The sequence below is a fragment of the Harpia harpyja genome, chromosome 8 (genome assembly GCF_026419915.1).
Source record: "Harpia harpyja isolate bHarHar1 chromosome 8, bHarHar1 primary haplotype, whole genome shotgun sequence".
Classification (NCBI taxonomy): domain Eukaryota; kingdom Metazoa; phylum Chordata; class Aves; order Accipitriformes; family Accipitridae; genus Harpia; species Harpia harpyja.
In genome coordinates, this window is record NC_068947.1 from 52998143 (window position 1) to 53018304 (window position 20162).

General features: G+C 47.1%; 1 protein-coding gene across 6 annotated transcripts in view; it reads left to right on the forward strand.

Moving 5' to 3' along the window:
- The window catches only part of LOC128145042 (trypsin I-P1-like), a 56057-nt gene extending 43695 nt beyond the window's left edge, over positions 1-12362 (forward strand). For 2 of the 6 annotated variants that reach the window (XM_052794637.1, XM_052794632.1), the window contains 5 exons: positions 4755-8960; positions 9430-9604; positions 10201-10454; positions 11237-11373; positions 12119-12362. In XM_052794637.1, coding sequence (XP_052650597.1) covers positions 8921-8960; positions 9430-9604; positions 10201-10454; positions 11237-11373; positions 12119-12268 — 756 coding nt within the window. In that variant the 5' untranslated portion in view covers positions 4755-8920 and the 3' untranslated portion in view covers positions 12269-12362. Of the gene's footprint in view, positions 1-2196; positions 8961-9429; positions 9605-10200; positions 10455-11236; positions 11374-12118 lie in introns of those variants that run through there. The other 4 variants (XM_052794635.1, XM_052794636.1, XM_052794633.1 and 1 more) reach the window with 4 other exon arrangements.
- The last annotated feature ends 7800 nt before the right edge of the window (positions 12363-20162 follow it).

Here is a 20162-nt window from a genome sequence, read left to right on the forward strand (position 1 = left end):
GCCAGTTCTTGCCACTGCAGGTTTTCTCAGGAGAAATTATTCCTTACCTGTGCTCCAGCAAGGTTGAGCCCTGTGCTGGGTGTATTACAGTTTCAGTGACTTGTCAAGGAATTGTAGACAATACAGAATTTTTTTTTTTATTACCTTCCATTTCTTTTACATTTTTCTTTGAATTTTTGTGCTGCTTTCAAAGTCAATACAGCAGTTAGCAAATGAGTTTGACCAAATTTAATATACGTCTATATTCTTTTATTGTTTTGACACGGATTATCCTTTAATGCATATTTTTAGCATTTACTCACTACAACCTATTCTTTTTTATCTTCCATGGAAGTCTTGTCTTGATTTTGCTTGTTCGCCATCTGAATTTACTGACAATTTGCCCTTTCACCTTACTGCTAGGACAGAACTCCTTGAGACACTTCCATGGACCATGTTGAGACAGTTCCATGGGACACTGCTGCTTTGATGAATGTCCTAAAATGACCCCTACATGTCTTGTGCATGGAGATACTACAGGATTTTTAGTTTGATTATTGTCTGTCACGCTGGACCTGTTAAAAAACTTTTCTTCCAGTGGTAATCAGACCTCAAGTCCTGGAGGGAGAAACTATTTCAGAAACTTGATGGGAAATGAAACAGGCTATGGAGACTGTGGGAATTAATTCTAAGATTATGCTGTGTTAGAACTCTGAGACATGGCAAAATCATTTCAGTGCAGCTGGGCTGCACATTCTTCTCTAGTCACATGCATTAGAATTTACTACTCATTCCAGGGTGAAGATTTTTATTCAGAGTAACTTCTCCATTTTAGGAAACCAAAAAATGTTTGCACACTCTTGGAAAGAAGGAAGTATCTGGAGGATGCAACTCAGGACCTCTAGTGTGTCTCTCAGGAATTGCCTAACATGTTGCTGCCTTCTGAAGAGTAGCTAGCTTGACAGCCTTTTAGTTTTTCAGTTCAAAATGTCTAATTCTTTCAGTCTATTTTCTGCTAAGATTAAAGAAGAAACAAGGGAAAACACAAAAGTACCAAGATAAAAGCAGGTATGGCCAAGCTTCCCAAATCAGAACCTGAACTACTGGATTTGGGGAAGAATAGATGTAAGAAAATAGAGGAATAAAGTTATAAAAGGGTAAACAGGTTGCTGGCAAGTATGCTTGTCTGGCTATGCCTTGTGCCTGCTTCATTCAGTGTATCCATGTCTTATGAAATTCCATTTCTAAGTATTTCCGTGAGGGAGGGACTGTCTATTCTGTCCACATGTGTTTTGTGTATGGAGGTCTAAGTGCTAGGAACTAGAGTCAGACCACAGGTACCAGCAACTGGAGAGACCAGAGTGAGTGAACTTAAGTGCCAGAAACTGGACTAGGGCCACAGGTAAGAGCGGCCATGTTCGTCATGACAGCAGCTGGGGCAAAGAAGGGTATGTGAGCGTGTGTGATCACTAGTGAACATGAAGCCAGACTAGCTAACAAGTAAGTGAAGTGACCTGGGTTCCAGGTGTGTGTGTGTCTCTAATGGCAAGACCAGTGGGAGGTGGCAACTTGAGGGAGCAGGGGAGTCCCCGACATCTATTGGAGGGGGGTACAGAAAGTTTCTCTAGGGCCACTTGTTTGCAGACAATTCTTAGAGAAATCCTTCCTCCTCAGGCTTGTCATCCCAGATTCCTTGCCCAGTCAGACCTGTGCTGCTCCTTTCACATCTCTCATCCCCAACCAGTCCATTCTAATTCCATTTCTAATCCAGCTGTGTCTGCTTATCTGGTGCAAGTTCCCCTTCCTCATCTATTCTATTTCACTGTGCCAGCCTCACTGGCTGCCACCTCTAAACTCCTTCCCCAGCTTTTTTAGACCACCTGACTTTCCATCTCACCACCTTTACACTTTTTCCAGCCCCTCTTTGGCCTCCCTTTTCTTTCCCAAACTCTCCATCCCTTATTCTCACAGCAAAGGGGCAGTTTCTAAGTTTGGAGATGTTAAAATTGCCCAGTAGGGGCCCAGTTTACACAGGCTTAGGGTGCAGAGACCCTTCAGGGGAGGTTTTTTTGGCTGCTCACTACAGATCATGTGCTGGATGAGGTGGATTAAATTAATGCTTTAAAATCTGATCTCTCTCATCTGCTATGTCCTTTCAGGGTCCTTCCTTTCCTTTCTGGTCTAGCCATTTGCTGAAGATTCCTGGGACGCAGGCTGTGGCTGTATATCCACTTCTGGCTCCCTGTGGGACCACTGTTATTCTCATGCGTTTCCTACCCTTCTCCCCAGTACCATGGTCTCTCCTTACTTTGTTATTCCCCCAGTGCCTCTGGCCCACAGTCCTCCAGGATCCGTCCCTAGTTCCTGAGCTCATGCACTCTGAAAGAAGACATAACTTTCCTTCTTCTGAAAAAGAGAACTTAACAAAAACCAGAATAGCAGCAGGGTAGACATAAATATGCAGCTAGTGCTGCCACTGCCCCTGCCCCTCACCTTCCCATCCTTCCTTTCTTAATCAATCTTCTTCCATGCTTTACACTGCTATGAGGTCATGGGCCTTTTCCCCACCTGCTTGCTATTTTTTTCCTTTCCCTAGAAGATAATCTATGTTACCTGCTAGATCCAGGTGGACTCAGTCCACCTGCCTCAGATGTCCCTGAGGAAGTGAAGGGGAAAGCTGATGATCATTGGTCACGGCCATTGCCCATGACCTGATTGCTCTGCGCCTGTGGTCTCTGATCACTCTTAGACCTACCACCATAGCTGAAATGACCACTGTCAAAGCTGTCACAGTACCAGTGAGACGATAACTTCACCATTGGCAGGAGCAAAATAGGACTCCAGCCCACAGATGTCGGAACCTCCTCCCTAGGGACTTGTTCCTTCTCCTCCCTTTCTCAGTAAGAGGGCCAGGAGTAAAGAAAAGCAGGTACCTGGCTCAGAAGACTTCCTAGATGGTTGCACAGTTCCCTATCCCCTAGCCCAGCAGTTCTAGGGCACTGCTCCTAGCATACACACCCAAACCAGAACAGGAGGGAAGGTTCAGGAGGAGCTGGTGTGAGGCTGCAGGGACCCCCACTTGTGTATGGTGGTTGTCAGTCCCCAGCACATCTATCTGTAAGGCTCTTTAAGTAAGACTTTTATTTATGCTATTATCTTCTTAAGAGGAGTGATAGGGCAGGAAGGTAGTGGCCAAGGAGCCAGGCAGTCATCAACATATCACTAGGCTGTAATGGTTTCTTTTATTTAATCAATGTAATTGCAAACCTTAGTGTAGACACTGAGATAACCTTTCAGAGCACACTCAGTTCCCTGTGACACGATTCCCTGGAGTTTTCCAATGCATACAGCTGGGCCACCTGAGTCACCCTGGAGAGAAAAATTTAGAAGCATGAGCTGATCTCACCTCGAAAGGTTTTGACCTGGTACAAAAAAATCCAGGGAATGCAAAAATGAAGTGCCGCAAGTCATGATCTGGGAGCACAGAAAGATAGCACCCCTTATTTGCTGACTCCCCTAATCCCAACAATTCACTGCTACTGCACTCAGTGCCCAGCAGATGTAGCTGGACCTGCTAGTTTGGGTGAAGTCCATTCTGTGCTGAAACCCTCCTGGAAGGATACTGTGTCAGAACAGAAAACCTGGAGATGAGGAGGCCTAAGCGCTCTGCCAAGCTCTGACATATGCTGTGCGCCTGAGGCACCCTCAAGTGTGTGACCCAGGGCTCTGTGCAGACATCAATGCTTACCTGGCATGAGTCTTTCCCACCATCCAGGAATCTTACACAGATCATGTTGCTGGTGATCTGGCCTGGGTAAGCCTATTGGCACTTCTGGTTACTCAGAACTGGAGCTCTCAGTCACTGGAGAACCTTAGAGAAATTGGCTGCTAGGACAGCAGCGAAAATTAGGTTTTGTCTTGGGACTCAGCACTGTCAGTGAAGAGAGAAACCTGTAGATCTATATGTGAGAGCCATCCAGCAAAGCAGGGCAACCCCTTCACCTGCATGAGCAAATGCAAAGGGCATTGTTGATTGAGGCACACTGGCAGGACCGTTTGGGGAACATGCAGGCAGAACATGGAAAGGCTGCAAAGCAGGAGTGAAACGTACAGGGATCTCATGAGCCTGGCAGTAAAGCAGAAGAAGCGTGACCAGATACATGCAACATACACTGATACTCACAGCCACTGCTCAGTGTGTTTCCTCATCTTGAAAAAGGCACTTGGGACCCTCCTTGGCACAGGAGCTGGGCAGAGCTGTGGGTTGAATGTCAGCACTGTAGTCCATGGTGGTTGCCAGCTTGATCAACATAATGTCATTATCAAGGCTTCTTGAATCATATCTAGGATGGTGAATTATTAATGCGGCACTCCTGACTAGTTCACTGTGTTCTTTCACATCAGCGTTGTACTCTCCCATCCTCACTTGTATATGCCTGCAAAATTGCCAGCAGAGAAGAGCAGCAATTAACCATGGGTAGAACAACTTGGTGCCACATGGGGACTGGCAGACACTTGGAATAGAGTAAGGGAGTGTTGCCCTAATCAAAGGTGCATGTGTCACAGAGCTCTAGGAGCTTTATGATTTCATGAAAGACAGAGTCTGGAGAGCCTTGCTAGTTGGGTATCCTGTCCAGTGGATCCCCAGCTGGCAACTGTGGAATTGGTGCCAGAATAGATGGATCACTTCAGACACTGAGAGCAATGCTTAGGGAAGGAAGATTACATTTCCTGTTGCAGAAGAGCATGATCCTTGATCTGTGCTCTCTCTGCAGAGGTATGCCCTAAAATTAGGACAAGAAAGATCCATGGAGAAATCTGGAGGAATGCAAATGTGCACAGAAGGGCATGTTAGGACGCACAGAAAAGGATGCCGAGAGTGCAGGTATATTAGAAAGATCATGTAATGCAGTGAGACAGAAGGTAGTGTTTCTCCTTTGGTGTCAGATACACCATGTGCTGCCACCTTGGATTCTCTTCTTTTGGTAGGCATCGTATTCCAAATCTGGTGACTTTGCAAGATTTGACTAGAATCCAGATACACAACCCAATCCATACTTACGATTTCTAGCAGTGAGTAGCTGACAGGAACCACTGGTTGTTGGTGAGTGAACCACCGCAGAAGTGATACCCAACATTCAAGGACACTGGTAGGGAACTGAATGCTCTGGGCAACTGTAGCGTCCCACAATCTTGTCATCATCAGCATCTCCAGGAAAAGCAACTGAGAGAAAGAGGACTGAGTTTCACAGCACCAGACCTGAATCCATTCTCTTAAAGTGTAGCAGTAGCCAATGAGCTACAGAGGAATTAGCAAGAGCTGAAAGTTTGAAACATCAGAAGTCTTCACAGCAACTCCTGAAATATCATCCTGAGTTTTTTTCTGTGCTACTCTGAAACATGAGGCTTCGTCTTTACCACCCTGAGTCAGGAAGAGAACAGAAGAGCCTAGAAGCTGCCAAAGAACTTCACAAATGAAACGTGTGCAGCCTTCACACTGACACCTTCACTTCCATGGCACCTTTGGAACATGATGCAACAGCTGTGTCATGGTGGAAAGCACATGGTGCACATTTGTGTAGGTTGAGAAATGGAAAATGGCAAATGCAGTTGAGAGTGTCGGCAGAATTTTAATTTGCTGGGGGGAAGCCGGGAGTGAGCAAGAGAGGAAGGAAGCCATGGTAGTGAAGAAATCAGAGAGAACATGAAGGCTCGGCAGAATTCGAGGCTGATGTTATAGCAGAATGTAAGAAAGAACGTGTAAGTTATTTGTTGAAACCACTAGAACAGTGGTCTCCAAACATTTTTCATTGTGCACCCCTATCAGTAAAATACTTTTGAGCACACACCCCGAGTATATGTATATTTAGTAATTGATAATTATATATGTGTAATACTGAAGTTCTAATGTTTTCTTCCCACATGCCAGTGGATCGTCATGCGCACCCCCAGGGGTGCATGGACTCCCCTTTGGAGACCCCTGCACTGGAACATTGTAAACCAGGAGCCTCTGTCTGACCATCGATTGGAGATGCAAAGAGCAGAAGATGCAAAACCCTTCCCCAGACACTCTCCTCCTGGCTTCCACCAACTGGGGACTTGATGGTCCTAGGTCACATGGGGTGCCTTTCAACCAGCTCCTCCCAGGCAGGAGAGACTTGGGAAAAGAGAATCAATGGCACCTCCACCACCAAGCTCTGCGAGATGTACAAGGACTAGCTTGAGAAACTCCTCTGCTTTATGCTCCTGGGAAGCTTTATCTCTGTCAGCCTGCGGTCTTGCCAGGTTTCCTTTTCCCATGATCTTACATCAGCCTGGACAAACCTATTTACTTTATCTGAGTCCAGTGGTGATACAGTTGACTGAAATACTTGAACTAGGAACATAGCTTTCTAGAAATGCAAGCTGCCATTGCTTGTCCATTGATAATAACTAACACATCTGCCTTCCATTCACCAATCCTCCTCCTTCCCGTGTCCCTGGACCCACCAGCATCCTGCTGCAGCATCACTGCATTAAATGAGAAACTTGTCTGCAGCTGGAGATGTATCCCCGGAGTGTATTTTTTGAAAGACCCTGGAAAAAAACCTTACAATGATCTGTTGAATGTTCAGCAGCATTGAGCAGAAGAGGGTATTTACATTTCAGGTAAGCATTCATAGTCTTAAAGAAAGGAAGGAGGGGCAGGAGGAGGTGTTCCAATTTCAGCCTGAATGAAAGAATTCTGTTCATCATTCACAGCTCTCACTGAAAGGCCTGAAGGACTGTTCTGAAGCAGTCTGTCTGCTGAATGACCTCCAAGTTGTGCATCACAAACACCCCATTTGCCTTCATTTGAGATCAGTTTGCTCTATGAGCTGCCCTGCTGGCATGCACTGTGGAGTTCTAGGATTCATGGGAGCCTCTAGAAGGGGCCCTGAGAGGCACATAGGAGAATGGGAGGGACTTGGGTGAGGTATGTTCACCAGATGTCTGCCATCGTGGCCTTAGGAACACAAGAACCACAGGAACTATGACCCAGGACTTCTGCCGTGAGCTCTGGCAGTAGCCTGGGAAGGGGTCAATAGTTGATTTAAGCAAGTAGCATAGAGAGTCTCAGAGACACCTTTTTCTTCAAGGAGAAAGGAGCCAGCCCTATATGATGCCTTTCCTGCTGTTAAGAATAACTGATCAGTTAAAGATCAGAGTAGATTAAATAAGTAACAAGTGAAAACAAAAAAAGTACAAAGATAGAAGCAGGTATGGTTGAGCTTCCCAATTCAGATGCTGAGTTACTGGATTTTCCTGACATTTGGGTGGATACTAAACCGAATACTAAACCCTGTGAAAAGAAGGAAAAGGAAGCTGTCCTTCATAGCCTAGGTGTTACCTAATAGGTTATTAGAGCTATATCTCAGGAAAAATACTGGTTTAAAATATCTGATGACAGCTGGTCTCTATGCCAATGGCATGTTTTGGACAAAGAAATTACAAATCCACAGGGAGATCAAATTATACACTATTGTAGATTAGGAATTGTTCTTGCTCTGCTTAGTTAGGATGGGATTGGATAGCTTTGGTAATTTTTGCCATGCTTAGTCCTATTATGGATCTTTCCCTTCTCCACAGGAAGCTTCTACTCCTTATCTGTTTCTCAGGATAAAACACGTTTGTAAGAAAACCGTGCACAGATACCAGTTTAAAGCCCAAGACAAGTCATGCAGCTCCCTGGAGGAGTCCCTGGCCTTGGACTTGCCCTTTAACATGAAAGAAAATTTCCACCTGGACAGTGCCACTGTGTGTACCAGTGCTCCAGGGCTCTCAAAAAAATTGATTAAGAAATGGAGTAGAAAGATTATTCCTATTTAGTCTCTCATGCCATTTCAGCATCTCAAAGCATATGATTTCTGTTCACAGTCACTTGAGGTTATCCCTTGTCTTTCAGGAGCTAACATGATGAAGTTGGCAGCTGCTTGGAAAATGATTATTCATCAAATGCATCAAGCTTGAGCAAACTCAGCATCATGAGAGAAATCATCACTCTTTCAGAGAAGGATTTCAGAAGATCTCATGATTTGTGGTCACAGTATTTTTGTTCGTATACATTACCTCCATAAACATCAATGTTATATTGAAATTCTTCTGTAGCAAAAATGAGTGTCTATAGAACATTCCAATGCTAAATAAAAGACGTGGTTCAGTACTTGGGCCAATATTTTCATATAGATTAGGGTAGAGAAATTAGGAAAGGGAGAAATCTTTCAAAGAGAAATGTGGGTGTACATTCCCACATTAAACTGTTTAACTTGGGAGGTGGTGGGGGGCACAGAATAGGTTTTTTGTACTCACTTACTGAAATTACTTTTGAATAATTTTATTTGGGAGAACACTGTGTTCTATATGATAAAACCAGACACACATATTACTCAAGAAAAGGAATTTGCTAAAATAAACTTAACAAACTTAACACTGAGAGGTTTTTTTGGTTTTGTTTTGGGGTTTTTTTGTTGGTTTTCTTTTCCAAAATAAATGTATAGTATCTTACTGTCCATTACCTACAATATTCAGCATTTTTAATATGCATTTTTAAGAATGACACCATTAGCGCAGAGGAACCTCAAAGGGGTTTGAGGGTTGCTCTCAACAGATGCTGCGTGTAAGAATAAGACAGGCAAAAAACTACACATCTTTCAAAGCCCAAACGTATCTTTAAATTGAAGGCTGCACTCTGAAATAATTTTAGATAGCTTTCTATCTTAGGAAAGGTTTATGATTAACAGATATGTTATTTGTACTTTCTAGCAGTGCCTGTTAATGCCCACATTTGGATCTTCAAATTTTCCACTGTGTACTTTTTGTCTGCAGAAAACCTTGGACTAGAGATAAGGCCATTTCAAAAAATGTATTTCTAGCAGCTCAGGCTTCCAGTCCACCAGTCTGGGCTTGAGGCTGTGTCAAGATCATGAAGTACATACTGTTTGTCACCTTTGTTGGTGTGGCTGGTAAGTATATTTTTTCCTTCTATTTTTGTAATTTATAAGGAAGCTTATTTTCTGAGCAAATTTACAAGGTAGTCTATTATGGGAAAGTGAAGTCCAGTTTCAACTTACAAAAGTTTTAAGGCAGAGCACTGTAACATCTTCTGACTGCTGTCTGTTCATAACTGCTTGTGTCACAAAATGGGGAATGAATGCCTTCACAGGTGTTCTTGACCCAGGAATACTGAAATGTGTCCATATGTTCAAAAAAAGACTGTCTTTCTCTTAAGGACTATGAGGTATAAAGATAACATCTCTGGCCCAGGAAGTCCTAAAGCTTCTCTAAATTTTTGGACTATGGGTGAGTGCTTCCCAACACTGCTACCGTGCGTTTTTACAGAAGTAGAGCCTACAAGTGAGATGCTTCAGTCAGTCACAGAGGCACAAGATTCCTTATGCCAGATGTTGACATATGCCACTTCTTATCCCCCAGTTGCCTTCCCCATTGACGCTGCCGCTGATGATGATGATGACAAGATTGTGGGAGGCTACACCTGTGCAGTGAACTCTGTCCCCTATCAGGTGTCCCTGAATTCTGGGTATCACTTCTGTGGAGGTTCCCTAATCAACAGCCAGTGGGTAGTGTCAGCTGCTCACTGCTATAAGTCGTAAGTAGAAAAAAATAAATTCTTCCGTAACCTGCTTCTTTGTTCCAGTTCACTTCTAGCAGGAATTCTGAGCTGTGAGATCCAAATATGTAAGTGGCTCCATTCTGACAGGAGACAGTCAAGGAATGGGGTGGCTCATTCAGGAAGCTGGGCTGAGGCATCATAAGGGGTTTTCCACTTCTGCAAAAGTTTCTGTGAATGCAGAGCACTTTCTGAAGTGACAATGTGATAATCTAGCAATGAATTACGGGCTGTGATTTCTTATAAATTGTATTAATCTTGCTAAAACTTAGTTACTGGACAACAGGAAGAGGAATAAGGTCAGGGTGATAGCAGTTTGCCTTTTGCCAGAATGTTTGTATAAAGCACTGTTAGATATTCAACTTGTCCCAGCTCAGCAAAATAAACCTGCAGAAGTTCACCACCTGTAGTGGGAGTGGGTAAGATCTCAGTGTGGATCCCCAGGACTTATTGCAGGACAAGACAGACAACCTGCATGGAAACAGCGATGTTGAAGCGAGTGCATGCAGTAACAGGGAGGTTCCCCATAACCTGTCGGTAACAGTAACGTATACGCCATTCCTTCTCTTTTTCAGTCGCATCCAAGTGCAGCTCGGGAAACATAACCTGGCACTCACAGAATCGTCACAACAGTTGATTAGTTCAGCTGAAGTAATCCGCCACCCTGGCTACAGCTCCAGAACACTGGACAATGACATTATGCTCATCAAACTTGCCAAACCAGCCCAGCTCAACCGCGCTGTCCAAACCATTCCTCTGCCTACCAGCTGCGTGGCCACAGGCACCACATGCCTAATCTCTGGCTGGGGCAACACACTCAGCAATGCCAGTGAGTACTCTGGGGAATGTACAGCATCGTGAGGGCCCGGGAGACACTCTAAGACCTCTACAATTGGCTCCAAACAGTACAGGGTAAAGCACAGAGAAGTGCTGTGTGACAGGCCTTTTTGAGCAATCAGTCTGTGTAGGACAGTAACCATTTAACTGCCTTAAAGGCAAGCTTTTACAAGGTCCTTCCTCTTGTTCTGTGTTACGAACATGGAATCACTTAAGTCATCCATGTGCCGTTCATCAGCATGTTCACGCTGCCATAAATTTTGTGGCCTGGCACTATCAGCTGTGCAGTGCCAAGCACTAGCGATTTAACTAATGTCAATAGAGTTGTCAGTTCTCTGAGAACAAGATCAAGATCTGTGACTGTCGATCTAAAATTACTACAAGAGAGCTCCATGGTCAGAGATGTGGATGGTGACTGGTGTCTAATCCACTGACAACAACGAAACCTGCACCAGAGGAGAGGATGGTTTTCTTGAGGCCCAGGTTCCCTCCAGCGTATGTGCTACAAGAGTAGCTCTTAGCTCCACACTTGCCAATTGATGATTTTCTAGGTATCAGAAAAATTAACATGGCTGCAGTGTAGAATGGTGGACCCATGGGTAGAACCTGTTCTATCTAAACAAAAGGAATCCATGCTGCGATTACTGTTCAGAGGAAAATGATGACTGCTAAACCAGGATATTCAGTGATTACTTTTCTGCTAAGAAAGATCTTCTTCGGGCTCTGACATGAACTCAGAGATGTAATCAACCATCTCTCCCTCTTTTATTGTAGATGCGTATCCAGACACACTGCAGTGCCTGAAGGCTCCTGTACTCTCCTCAAGCCAGTGCACCAAAGCCTACCCTGGGGAAATTACCAAGAACATGATGTGTGTAGGATTCATGGAGGGAGGAAAAGACTCCTGCCAGGTAAAACATCTGCCTCTCCTTTCACATATGTTTCTCTCCTTTCTTTTGCTAGTAGAAGAGGCCATCATGTTAGAGAATCTGCTATACTCACTGCACTAGCACATCTGAATGCTGGTTTTTTGAACAACAGAGGAGGCTTAGGGTGAAAGTTGCTTATTGAGTGAGACTAGGTTTTTTTTCCACTCGGTTAGTCATTGTCCCTTTTTTGAGTCAGCAAATACCTCTGCCCTATATATCCACAAGCAGACTTTGCCACCTCCTGCACCTTAGGCTATTGAAAATGGAGGAGTGCTGCACCAGAGAGTCAATATTAATCACAGTGACTTTAGAGCTTAGGACACAAATGTTAGTTTTGGACTCACTGAAAATGAAATAGCCAGTATGCCAAGATCCAGGCAGTCTGGAAAATGAACACACTTGACAATTGCTCTGCATTTTACATGTGCCTAGCTCCACGGAAATATTTGGCAGAATAATGTTTAAGACACACGTATCCTAAGTGTCTGCCAAGGACTACATCCATCAAAAATAGGGAGCTTACTCATCCTTAGGTGTGGTGCCCTTGGGGATAAAGTAAGGCACAGTAGCATCAGGTGTAGAGTGGTAATCAGAAATGACCTTTGTAGAACTTCTGTGTAGAAAAAGCCCAATGGAGCTCCCTCGAATGTCAGTGATTTCTGGGATCTCTGGCTCACCACTTACGCTGATACCATTTGCTGAATATCTGTGTTCTTTATGTGCACAGGGGGATTCCGGTGGTCCAGTAGTCTGCAATGGGCAGCTCCAGGGCATTGTTTCCTGGGGTATTGGATGTGCGCAGAAAGGCTATCCCGGGGTTTACACTAAGGTTTGCAATTATGTCTCCTGGATCAAAGCAACTATGTCTGCCAACTGAGACACTCTCGTTCTATGTGACCCACTTTTTCTCCTCATCATTTTCTTTTGTTTTGGGACTGGGCATACAAAAATTATCAAAAAATAAAGACTTTCAGGCACCCTTTCTTTGTGCAACGTTTCTCTGGGTACTTCCATAGGCTACGGTATGGAGGACAAAGGCAAGGAATGTCACTCTGGAGAAAATATTTAATATTTGTAGTGCCTCTCGACTAGCAGGATCTTGGAACAATTTGCAGACTCATCTTCAGGTGTCTTTCAGCCAGTTACATGCAGCCATTTCTGGAGCAGAACAACTTTTCTGTTTATCAGCACATGCTCAGGTGCTACAAAACTACCTAAACCAGCTGAGAGAGTACGCTGAATCACACAGGCAGCATACTCCTACTGTAGAAAACAGCAGGCAGCAACACGAATGCTCCCCAGCCCCCTGCTCCCACCCCCAACAATATGACTTAACATTCCCTGGTGGAACGTCCCTGAAAGCTCTACTTGGGGAATGAAACAACCTCTTGCTAGGGCTTGTTCTCTTCATGTACCAGTGCCACTGGGGCTGCTGTCTATACCTTTTTGCTAGGTTAACTAGTCATGCTGGCCTTGCTTAGTTTTCCTGGAAGAGTCAAAAGGTCAGAGATGTTCCTGGGTTCTGGTTTTATCTCCTTCTAACCCCAACTGGCACTGGAGTTGGAAGTCCATGAAAAAGCTGCCAAAGTTGCCAAAAGGCTGTGTAGCTGTCTTCTGAAAAAGAAAAGGGAAATAGAGAGTTGGAGTAAAATAAAAGGATAGAAAAAGCAGAAAATAGGTGAAGTGGGGTGAAAATTAAAAGAAATCTGACACTGGAGGAAAGGGAGGGAGAGGAGAAGAGCAGGGCATGAAGGAACAAGTGCTATTTGCCTACAAAGAGGTTTGTGCCTGGCGCTCTCAGATGCATTGTCACTGAGATACCTCCTAAGAGAGTAAGAGGTGTCTGTGTCATTGAGATAGGCACAATATACAAACAGGATCAGACCTTAGCTTTGCGTCCCGTTGCTCTGGAAGCACTTGTTGAATTCCTTCTCTGCGTATGCTCTTTACCAGAAAAAATCCCTGAGCTGTAGCCTGGCATCCTTCCCTTCAGCCTATTTTGACCAGGAGACAGAGTTCTTATCCAGGAGCAGTTGAAAGTCACAGGTTCTCCCTCCCTGAACACTGTGAGTGGAGGGTGGTTGATATCTTTGCCTGGTATGTTAGCAGAAAGGAGAAGAAAAAGTTGGAGGACAGAGGAGAGGATGCAATGAAAAGATGACAAGATGAAAATGGGGGGAAAGATATACTTCTATTGTCAGGCAGAGTGCATTCTCAAATGTGACAGACAGGGATGTTGAGAAGAGTAGTCTGGAAACAGTCCCAGTCCTCTGTCACTATCCCCCCATGTGTCAAGGTCTCCAGTCAGTAAAGAAGAAATTGCATTTTCCAGATTATAGGCCATTCTTGATTTTCAGATTGCTGGAATATCCTCACAGGATCTCCCCTCTTACATGGCTTACATGGCCCTCTTACAAGCTCTGTTGCTTCTGGGTCCTTCACAGGTGAAAGATATGCCGGAGAAAGCTATGTGCGCTAACAGACTTCCAGGCTTGCACGGAAACGTCTCCTTGTGCGCAAAGTGCCATCTGGGCCAATGCATAGGATCTGCTCCTGTGGGTTTTGATGCTCATACTTGCCTGTAGCTCCCTGGATGGCTGAAAGCAAATATGTGAGCTGGAGGAAAGAACTTGTGTCACTGCTCGCCATTTTGTCCCTGCTGGAAGGGCAGGTGATCCATGGCATTGTATGAATGAGGGAAGGGGGAGCAGGGAGGAATGGAAGAGGAGAGAGAGTGGTGTTTTGCGAGGGGGTCAGAAGGAGGCAGGGCATTGAAACAGAGGCTTTGGATCTGCCATGTGGAAGAGGGAGCAGGGAGGCCAGCAGAGGCAAAGGTGTGGTGGGTTATTGCCACAGAGCACCTTGTGGCTTGGGGTTCCTCACCTGCAGGGCTGTGCTCCATCCCCAGATACCATGGAGACCTGGGCTACATCGCATACATCAGAGTGTTCAGGTCACAGGGTAGCTGTGGGAGCACTTGACTCAGTGACCACCTGTGGAAAACCATGAGAACAGTGAAGTTCCCAGCTGTTCCCTTTTGCTGTGATTGTGCTTTATAAAACCCTTGCCCAGGTGATGCTGGGTGATGCTAGTGGGGCACTTCCCGTCGGGGGTTAGTAGGACAAGCTCTTCTCCTGGGTGGCCCGAAGCCACAAATGGTGCCCGAACAGGGACAGGATCCTAGGGCTTAAGACGCAGTGGGTTTGACTGCATCGGTGGCAAGCCCAGCTGAACTTCTCAAACTGCTGAAAGGAATCAGAAGACTGCGCAGCCGAATCGCCTCTCACTGAATGACAGGTGAGCAGCTGGGAAAGCCCAGTTGAACTTCTCAGACTGCTGAAAGGAAGCAGAAGACTGCGCAGTCGAAGCGCCTCTCGCTGGGCGACAGGTGAGCAACTGGGAACAATGGGGAGTGAAATATCCCGGGAAGAGAAAGCCACATAGAGTGAGATGCAGCAGCTCCTGCAAAAATATCAAGCCCATATGACTGAGCATAATTTGAAAATGCATCTAAAATGGACAAAGGCAAAGTGCCCTGATCTTGATTTCGTAACTGTCTTTGATCCTGAACAGCGGGTCACGATAGGAGTTAAACTCTGGGAAGCAGCAACTTGAGATGACAAAATTGCTCTATCCCTATTAGGGGCTTGGAGAATTGTTTTTGAATGCTTAAAGAAACATGTTGGGACTGGTCTGGAACAGAGATCTGCTGCTGCAGAAGCTTCAGGTCCTGCAGTCCCCGGAGTTTCCGCTCCGATATTGGAACCTTTGGCTCCGCTGTTGGTAGGAGCAGTTGGGGGGGCAGAAAAAGGTAATCATGAGGATGATGATCCTTTTGACTCTGGACCTATTGATTCTGAAGCTGCACCAGGTTTATATCCTCCTGATCCCTGTGATATTTGGGGAAAAATTAAACAACAGGCTGCTAAGGAAGGGGACACTGACATTTTACAGAACCTCGGAGCTTTTCCGGTCATCTGTGAAGCCAATCATCAGCCCCGATGGGAGGGTCTGCCAAGAAAATGGGTTAAAATCTCCATTTACTATGAAGAAGGGACATGTATGCCGTGAATGTCCAAATAAAAATAAAGGTGAAAAACAAGGGCACACCAAAAGTCTGGGAGTGTGTCCCAAATGCAGAAAGGGTCAACATTTTGCTAATCAATGTAAATCTCGTTTTAATAAGGAAGGCAGGAAGAATGGGTTGAGCTGTTATAGAAATAGATCATAATTTTAATTTGTGTGCCTTGTATGTTGCAATGTGTTTAAAAATTAATTGATAGATTAAGTAAGGCTGTGTTAATTATAAATAAAGAAGGGGGAGATGTGGGAGCACTAGGCTCAGTGACCACCTGTGGAAAACCATGAGAACAGTGAAGTTCCCAGCTGTTCCCTTTTGCTGTGATTGTGCTTTATAAAACCCTTGCCCAGGTGATGCTAGTGGGGCACTTCCCGTCGGGGGTTAGTAGGACAAGCCCTTCTCCTGGGTGGCCCGAAGCAGCAGGTAGTGGCGTGACTCAGGGACCCTGGTGCACAGCAGCACGCCCATTCCCCGGAGTCTGGCGGGGCCAAGGGACAAGCACGCACATAGAAGCGCTCAGTGGCACGGTCCTGCTGGCGCTCTGGAACTCGGAGCCCCTCGCACGCGGCAGCGTGCTGAGCCCCAGGTTACCAGCGAGGCACCTGTACTCTTGGAAACTGCAGCGTGAGCAATCGCAGCAGACCCTTGAAGCTCGTAGACACACAAGCACACGCAGGAGTGCTCCGTGCTGGGATCCCGTGCCAGATTCATCTTCAGGCTGGCCTTGGCTTTCCAGCTGGTGGAGAAGGAAAGGGCTGTGTGAACTATTCCACATCCTGCTTAGTCATGAGTCAGTGTAACAGGCTAAAAGGGAGAAGTGGAAGAGGATGAAGGGAACAGGAGGGGGACAGGTGTGAGAGAGGACAGAGCAGAAAGGGGAAGGGGACAGAGAGAAAGAGAGTAGAGGAGGAAAGGGAGAGGCAGTCTATGGATGGCAGAGAAATGAGGCAAGGCAGTGAGTGAAAGAAGAAAGGAGGGTCAAAAGGTGATTGAGAGATGGGAAAGAACAGGAAGGAAATTGGAGACCAGGCAGAGGACAGACAGATGATACCACCACTTTCCTTAAGTAGGCAGAGCTGGAGGGCAAGAGGAGAAAATGGGGTGCTGTCAAATGCAGGGCTCTGTGTGTGCGCTGGGGGCAGATCCCTGTTTGCATGGAAAGGTTTGTGCTGTGCTGCTCCAGCTTTTGCATCACTGTGGGTCTTGCTCAGCACAGAAATATGTGCCTGAGTCATTGAGTAGGGCATGAGCTATCTTCACAGATAAGCGGTTGCCCTTAGTCCCATTACTCTGGAAGTGGTTTCTGAAGTCCTTCTCAAACTCTGCCACGCCACCTTCCACTGAGTATACAACCAGCTGCAGAGTGGCATCCTTCCCCGTGGGCAGCTTGTACCAGTACATATTGGAGAATAAATTCCCCTTTTGGGAACAGTTGAGAGTCACAGAGTCTCCCACTCGGACAACTGTGTCTGGCGATTGCTGAAGGGCCTGGCCTGGAAAGAGAAGGCAAGACATGTGAGGAGTGAAACGCACTGAAGGGGACACAAAAACGCATCCTTGAAGTATGGGGTGGGGTGTCATAAGGATGTCGGCAAGCTATGGGACACTGTCCCATTTCCCTGAGAGACACAGAGGAGAAAAAACCCCCCACAAAGCAGCTTCAAATACAATTGCAAATTTGTTATGAAAAATAATGACTTCAGTACTCTCAGTCGAAGTACTAAAATGGGACAGAAAAATCCCCATTTGTAGATCTGTAGAGTTTTTGGAGTTAAGAGGTGGAGGCAAAGCTCACCTTGTTCACTGCCTACCCGCCCACTGGAAGCCTTGGGGAATGGGGCACTGCCAACAACTGGGCACACAGCTGAGGCAGCAGCAGCGGCTCCAGTGCAGCTGTTCAGGCGGAAGGGATGCTCACTTACCCACAGGGGCCAGGATGGCCACAAGGAACCAGGGGAGAACCATGGAGAAAGGCCACCTCCTTCCAGCAACCTGCCCGAGAGATGTGTGAAGAGGAAAGGTTGAGGCAGGAAGAGACATGTCTCTTTGCGGCTGGGCAGGGCAGTGAGTGGGAGCCCGAAATGTGAGAAGCCAGTGGGCTGGCTGGGAACAGTGGGGAATGACACCTGCACGCAGGCGTGAGGTGCGTGTACCCTGCTCCACTGACTTCCTGCCGTGTGGGAGTATGTGTGTGGGAGAGAAACGTTATCACAGGGGCATGACGGTGCTCTGTGGCAGCCTGAGTGTGTGCACGGCACGGGGATGCGCAGAGGGGCACCAAATGAAGGGAAGAGAAGGAGCGCTCAGGAAGGCACGTTTGTGTCTGTGCTCCTCAGCTGAGCCTCCTCTCTAGACACCCTCGCACCCGCAGACTCCCAACCCTGCGAGCTGCAATGTGGAATCTTCTCTGCTTCTCCCAGTGCTGCTCGTCGTGTTGCCCAGGTATGGGAAAGGCTGCTGACCTGTCATCCTGGTGTCTGTTGTAGCATGACGGAGAGGAGTTCTCTAACTGTTCTCCTCTTCCTCCAGAGGGAGATCTCAAGCAGAGAAAAGGCTGCTTTTGGCTCTGCGCTGGGACTGCCTCTCGGGAGACTGCGCCACAGAGTGATTTCCGAGACGGGTATTCGCTGTATGAGCAGCGGGCTCAGCAAGGCACGCGGCGGAAGGCCGGCCCGTACCAGAGAGCGCACGATCCGGCTGCTCAAGGGTGTCATGGGCTTTGCAGTGAAGACGTTCCTCTGTGTCCTTTTAGCAGAAGGGTGCAGCAACGCCTCCAGTTCCCAGGCCCTCTGTTGCAGGTCCAAGCGTGTCCCATTGCATTCATTTCCACAAACTGCCTACGGGAGATCCAGGAATGACCCCGGATTCCTCAGAAGGAAAGGGAGAAACGAACAAAGACGGCGGGCTAAATTGTGCAGGCAACAGGGAGAACACCCCCGCCAACACCCCCAGCACTCCAGCTGAGAGGAGGCTGTGCCTGATGTGTCCATGGGAGGGGTCTCCATTTCCCACGGCGTTCCCCGGGATGTGCAGGTGGCAGGGCAGTGCATTGGGAGCCTTGCAGAACACGTGGTGTTCGAGGAGTTAGTGATCTCGAACAGGCCATGCCTGCTCTGTTGGGCCTTGTGCTTGGGGCTTGAGAAGCCCGCGTGTTAACATGAGAAGCTGCAGTGTGGGAACCTGGCCCGTGCCGGCTTGTGCCGCACGCTGATGTACGTCATGACAGAGATAACACTCTAACCAGTCAGGAAACTTTCCGTTAGCTGCACAGCTTGTTAACAATCTGTGATTTATGTAATATTTTGGGGAAAGGTAAACTCCAGGTGGATCAAGGGGTGGAAGGTAGCGATCCTGACCTGGAGACCACTGTACGTGGAGGAGTTAGTGGTCCACATAACAGCTCACCTGAGTAGGCGCAGGCCTGTGCCGTGCTGCGCGTATCCCTCGGCTGCAGAATAACCTCAAACAGGTCGTCGTAACACAGGAGCGTGTGGGCAGCTCCCACTTGGTACTGGCTATTACACCCCCTGCCTGGCCTTGCCTGTATCTAAAGGTGCACCAAGCACTTCTCACACGAACATCCTTTCTGTTTGAGAGTGAGAAGGATGAGCAGGGTTGGCTGGAGTCGGAGGAAGCCTGTGGAGTGCAGACTGAAGACAGACAGAAGAAGGTGGGGAGAGCAAGGGAGGCAGAGAGGGGAAGAAGCATTGACGGAAGTGAATATAATGGAAATGAGAGTTAAACGAAGAGGGAGGCAAGGAGGAGCGGGGTGGCAAGGAGAGAAAGCAGGGCAAATAAACTCACAGAGTCTGAGAAGAGGAGGAGGGGAAGGCTAGGAAGCAGAGGAGGTAATGAGTGGAGAGGGATCATCCTGCCTTGTGCAGCACCAACAAGGAGGAAAGCAGGTCCCTTTTGTGCAGGAGGAGTTTTGCGCTCAGCTCCCTCAGCAGCCTAGCCACTGTGTTTCACTCTCAGCACAGTAATACATGCCCGAGTCATTGAGAAAGGCACGCTCTATTGAGAGGGTCACGCTGTCTCCTTGTATCTCACTGCTGCTGAAACGGCTGCGGAATTCCTCCTCAACGTTTGCTTTAGTACCTTGTATTGCAGAAGCCACTAGGATCAGCCTGGAGTCCTTCCCCAAAGGCTGCTTGTACCAGTACATAGCCGTGTTGGAGGATTTCTTCTCGGAACAGCTCAGCTTCACGGACTGGCCTTGTCGTATCACCGTGTCTGGGGACTGTTCCAGAGCCAACACTGGAAGGGAAAAGGAGGAGCGTTGAGGAAGAGGCAAAAACTGGAAAAACGTGAACTAGGCACCATGGGTTGGTAGAGAAGAGGATGAGAAGGAACAGGACGGGCTAGGGAGCAGTGGAAGGGATGGGACAGCTCTTCAGATCAGCAGGCGAGTTTCCAGTCTCTCTCTGATAGGCAAGAAACAGTCCTGGGCAGTTTGTGTCCAAAAAAGGAACCATTTGGGGGCTGTGCACAGGAGAAAAAATAGACAGCCATTGCAGGGGATTCAGGGATTCCTGCCCACCTCATTCACTGCCCATCCTCGGCGCAGGAAGCCTCGGGGAATGGAGCGCTGCCAGCAACCGGGTACACAGCTGGGACAGCAGCAGTGGAATTGATGTAGGTGCTCGGGGGTGAGCTGAGTTCACTTACCCACAGGGGCCAGCATGGCCAC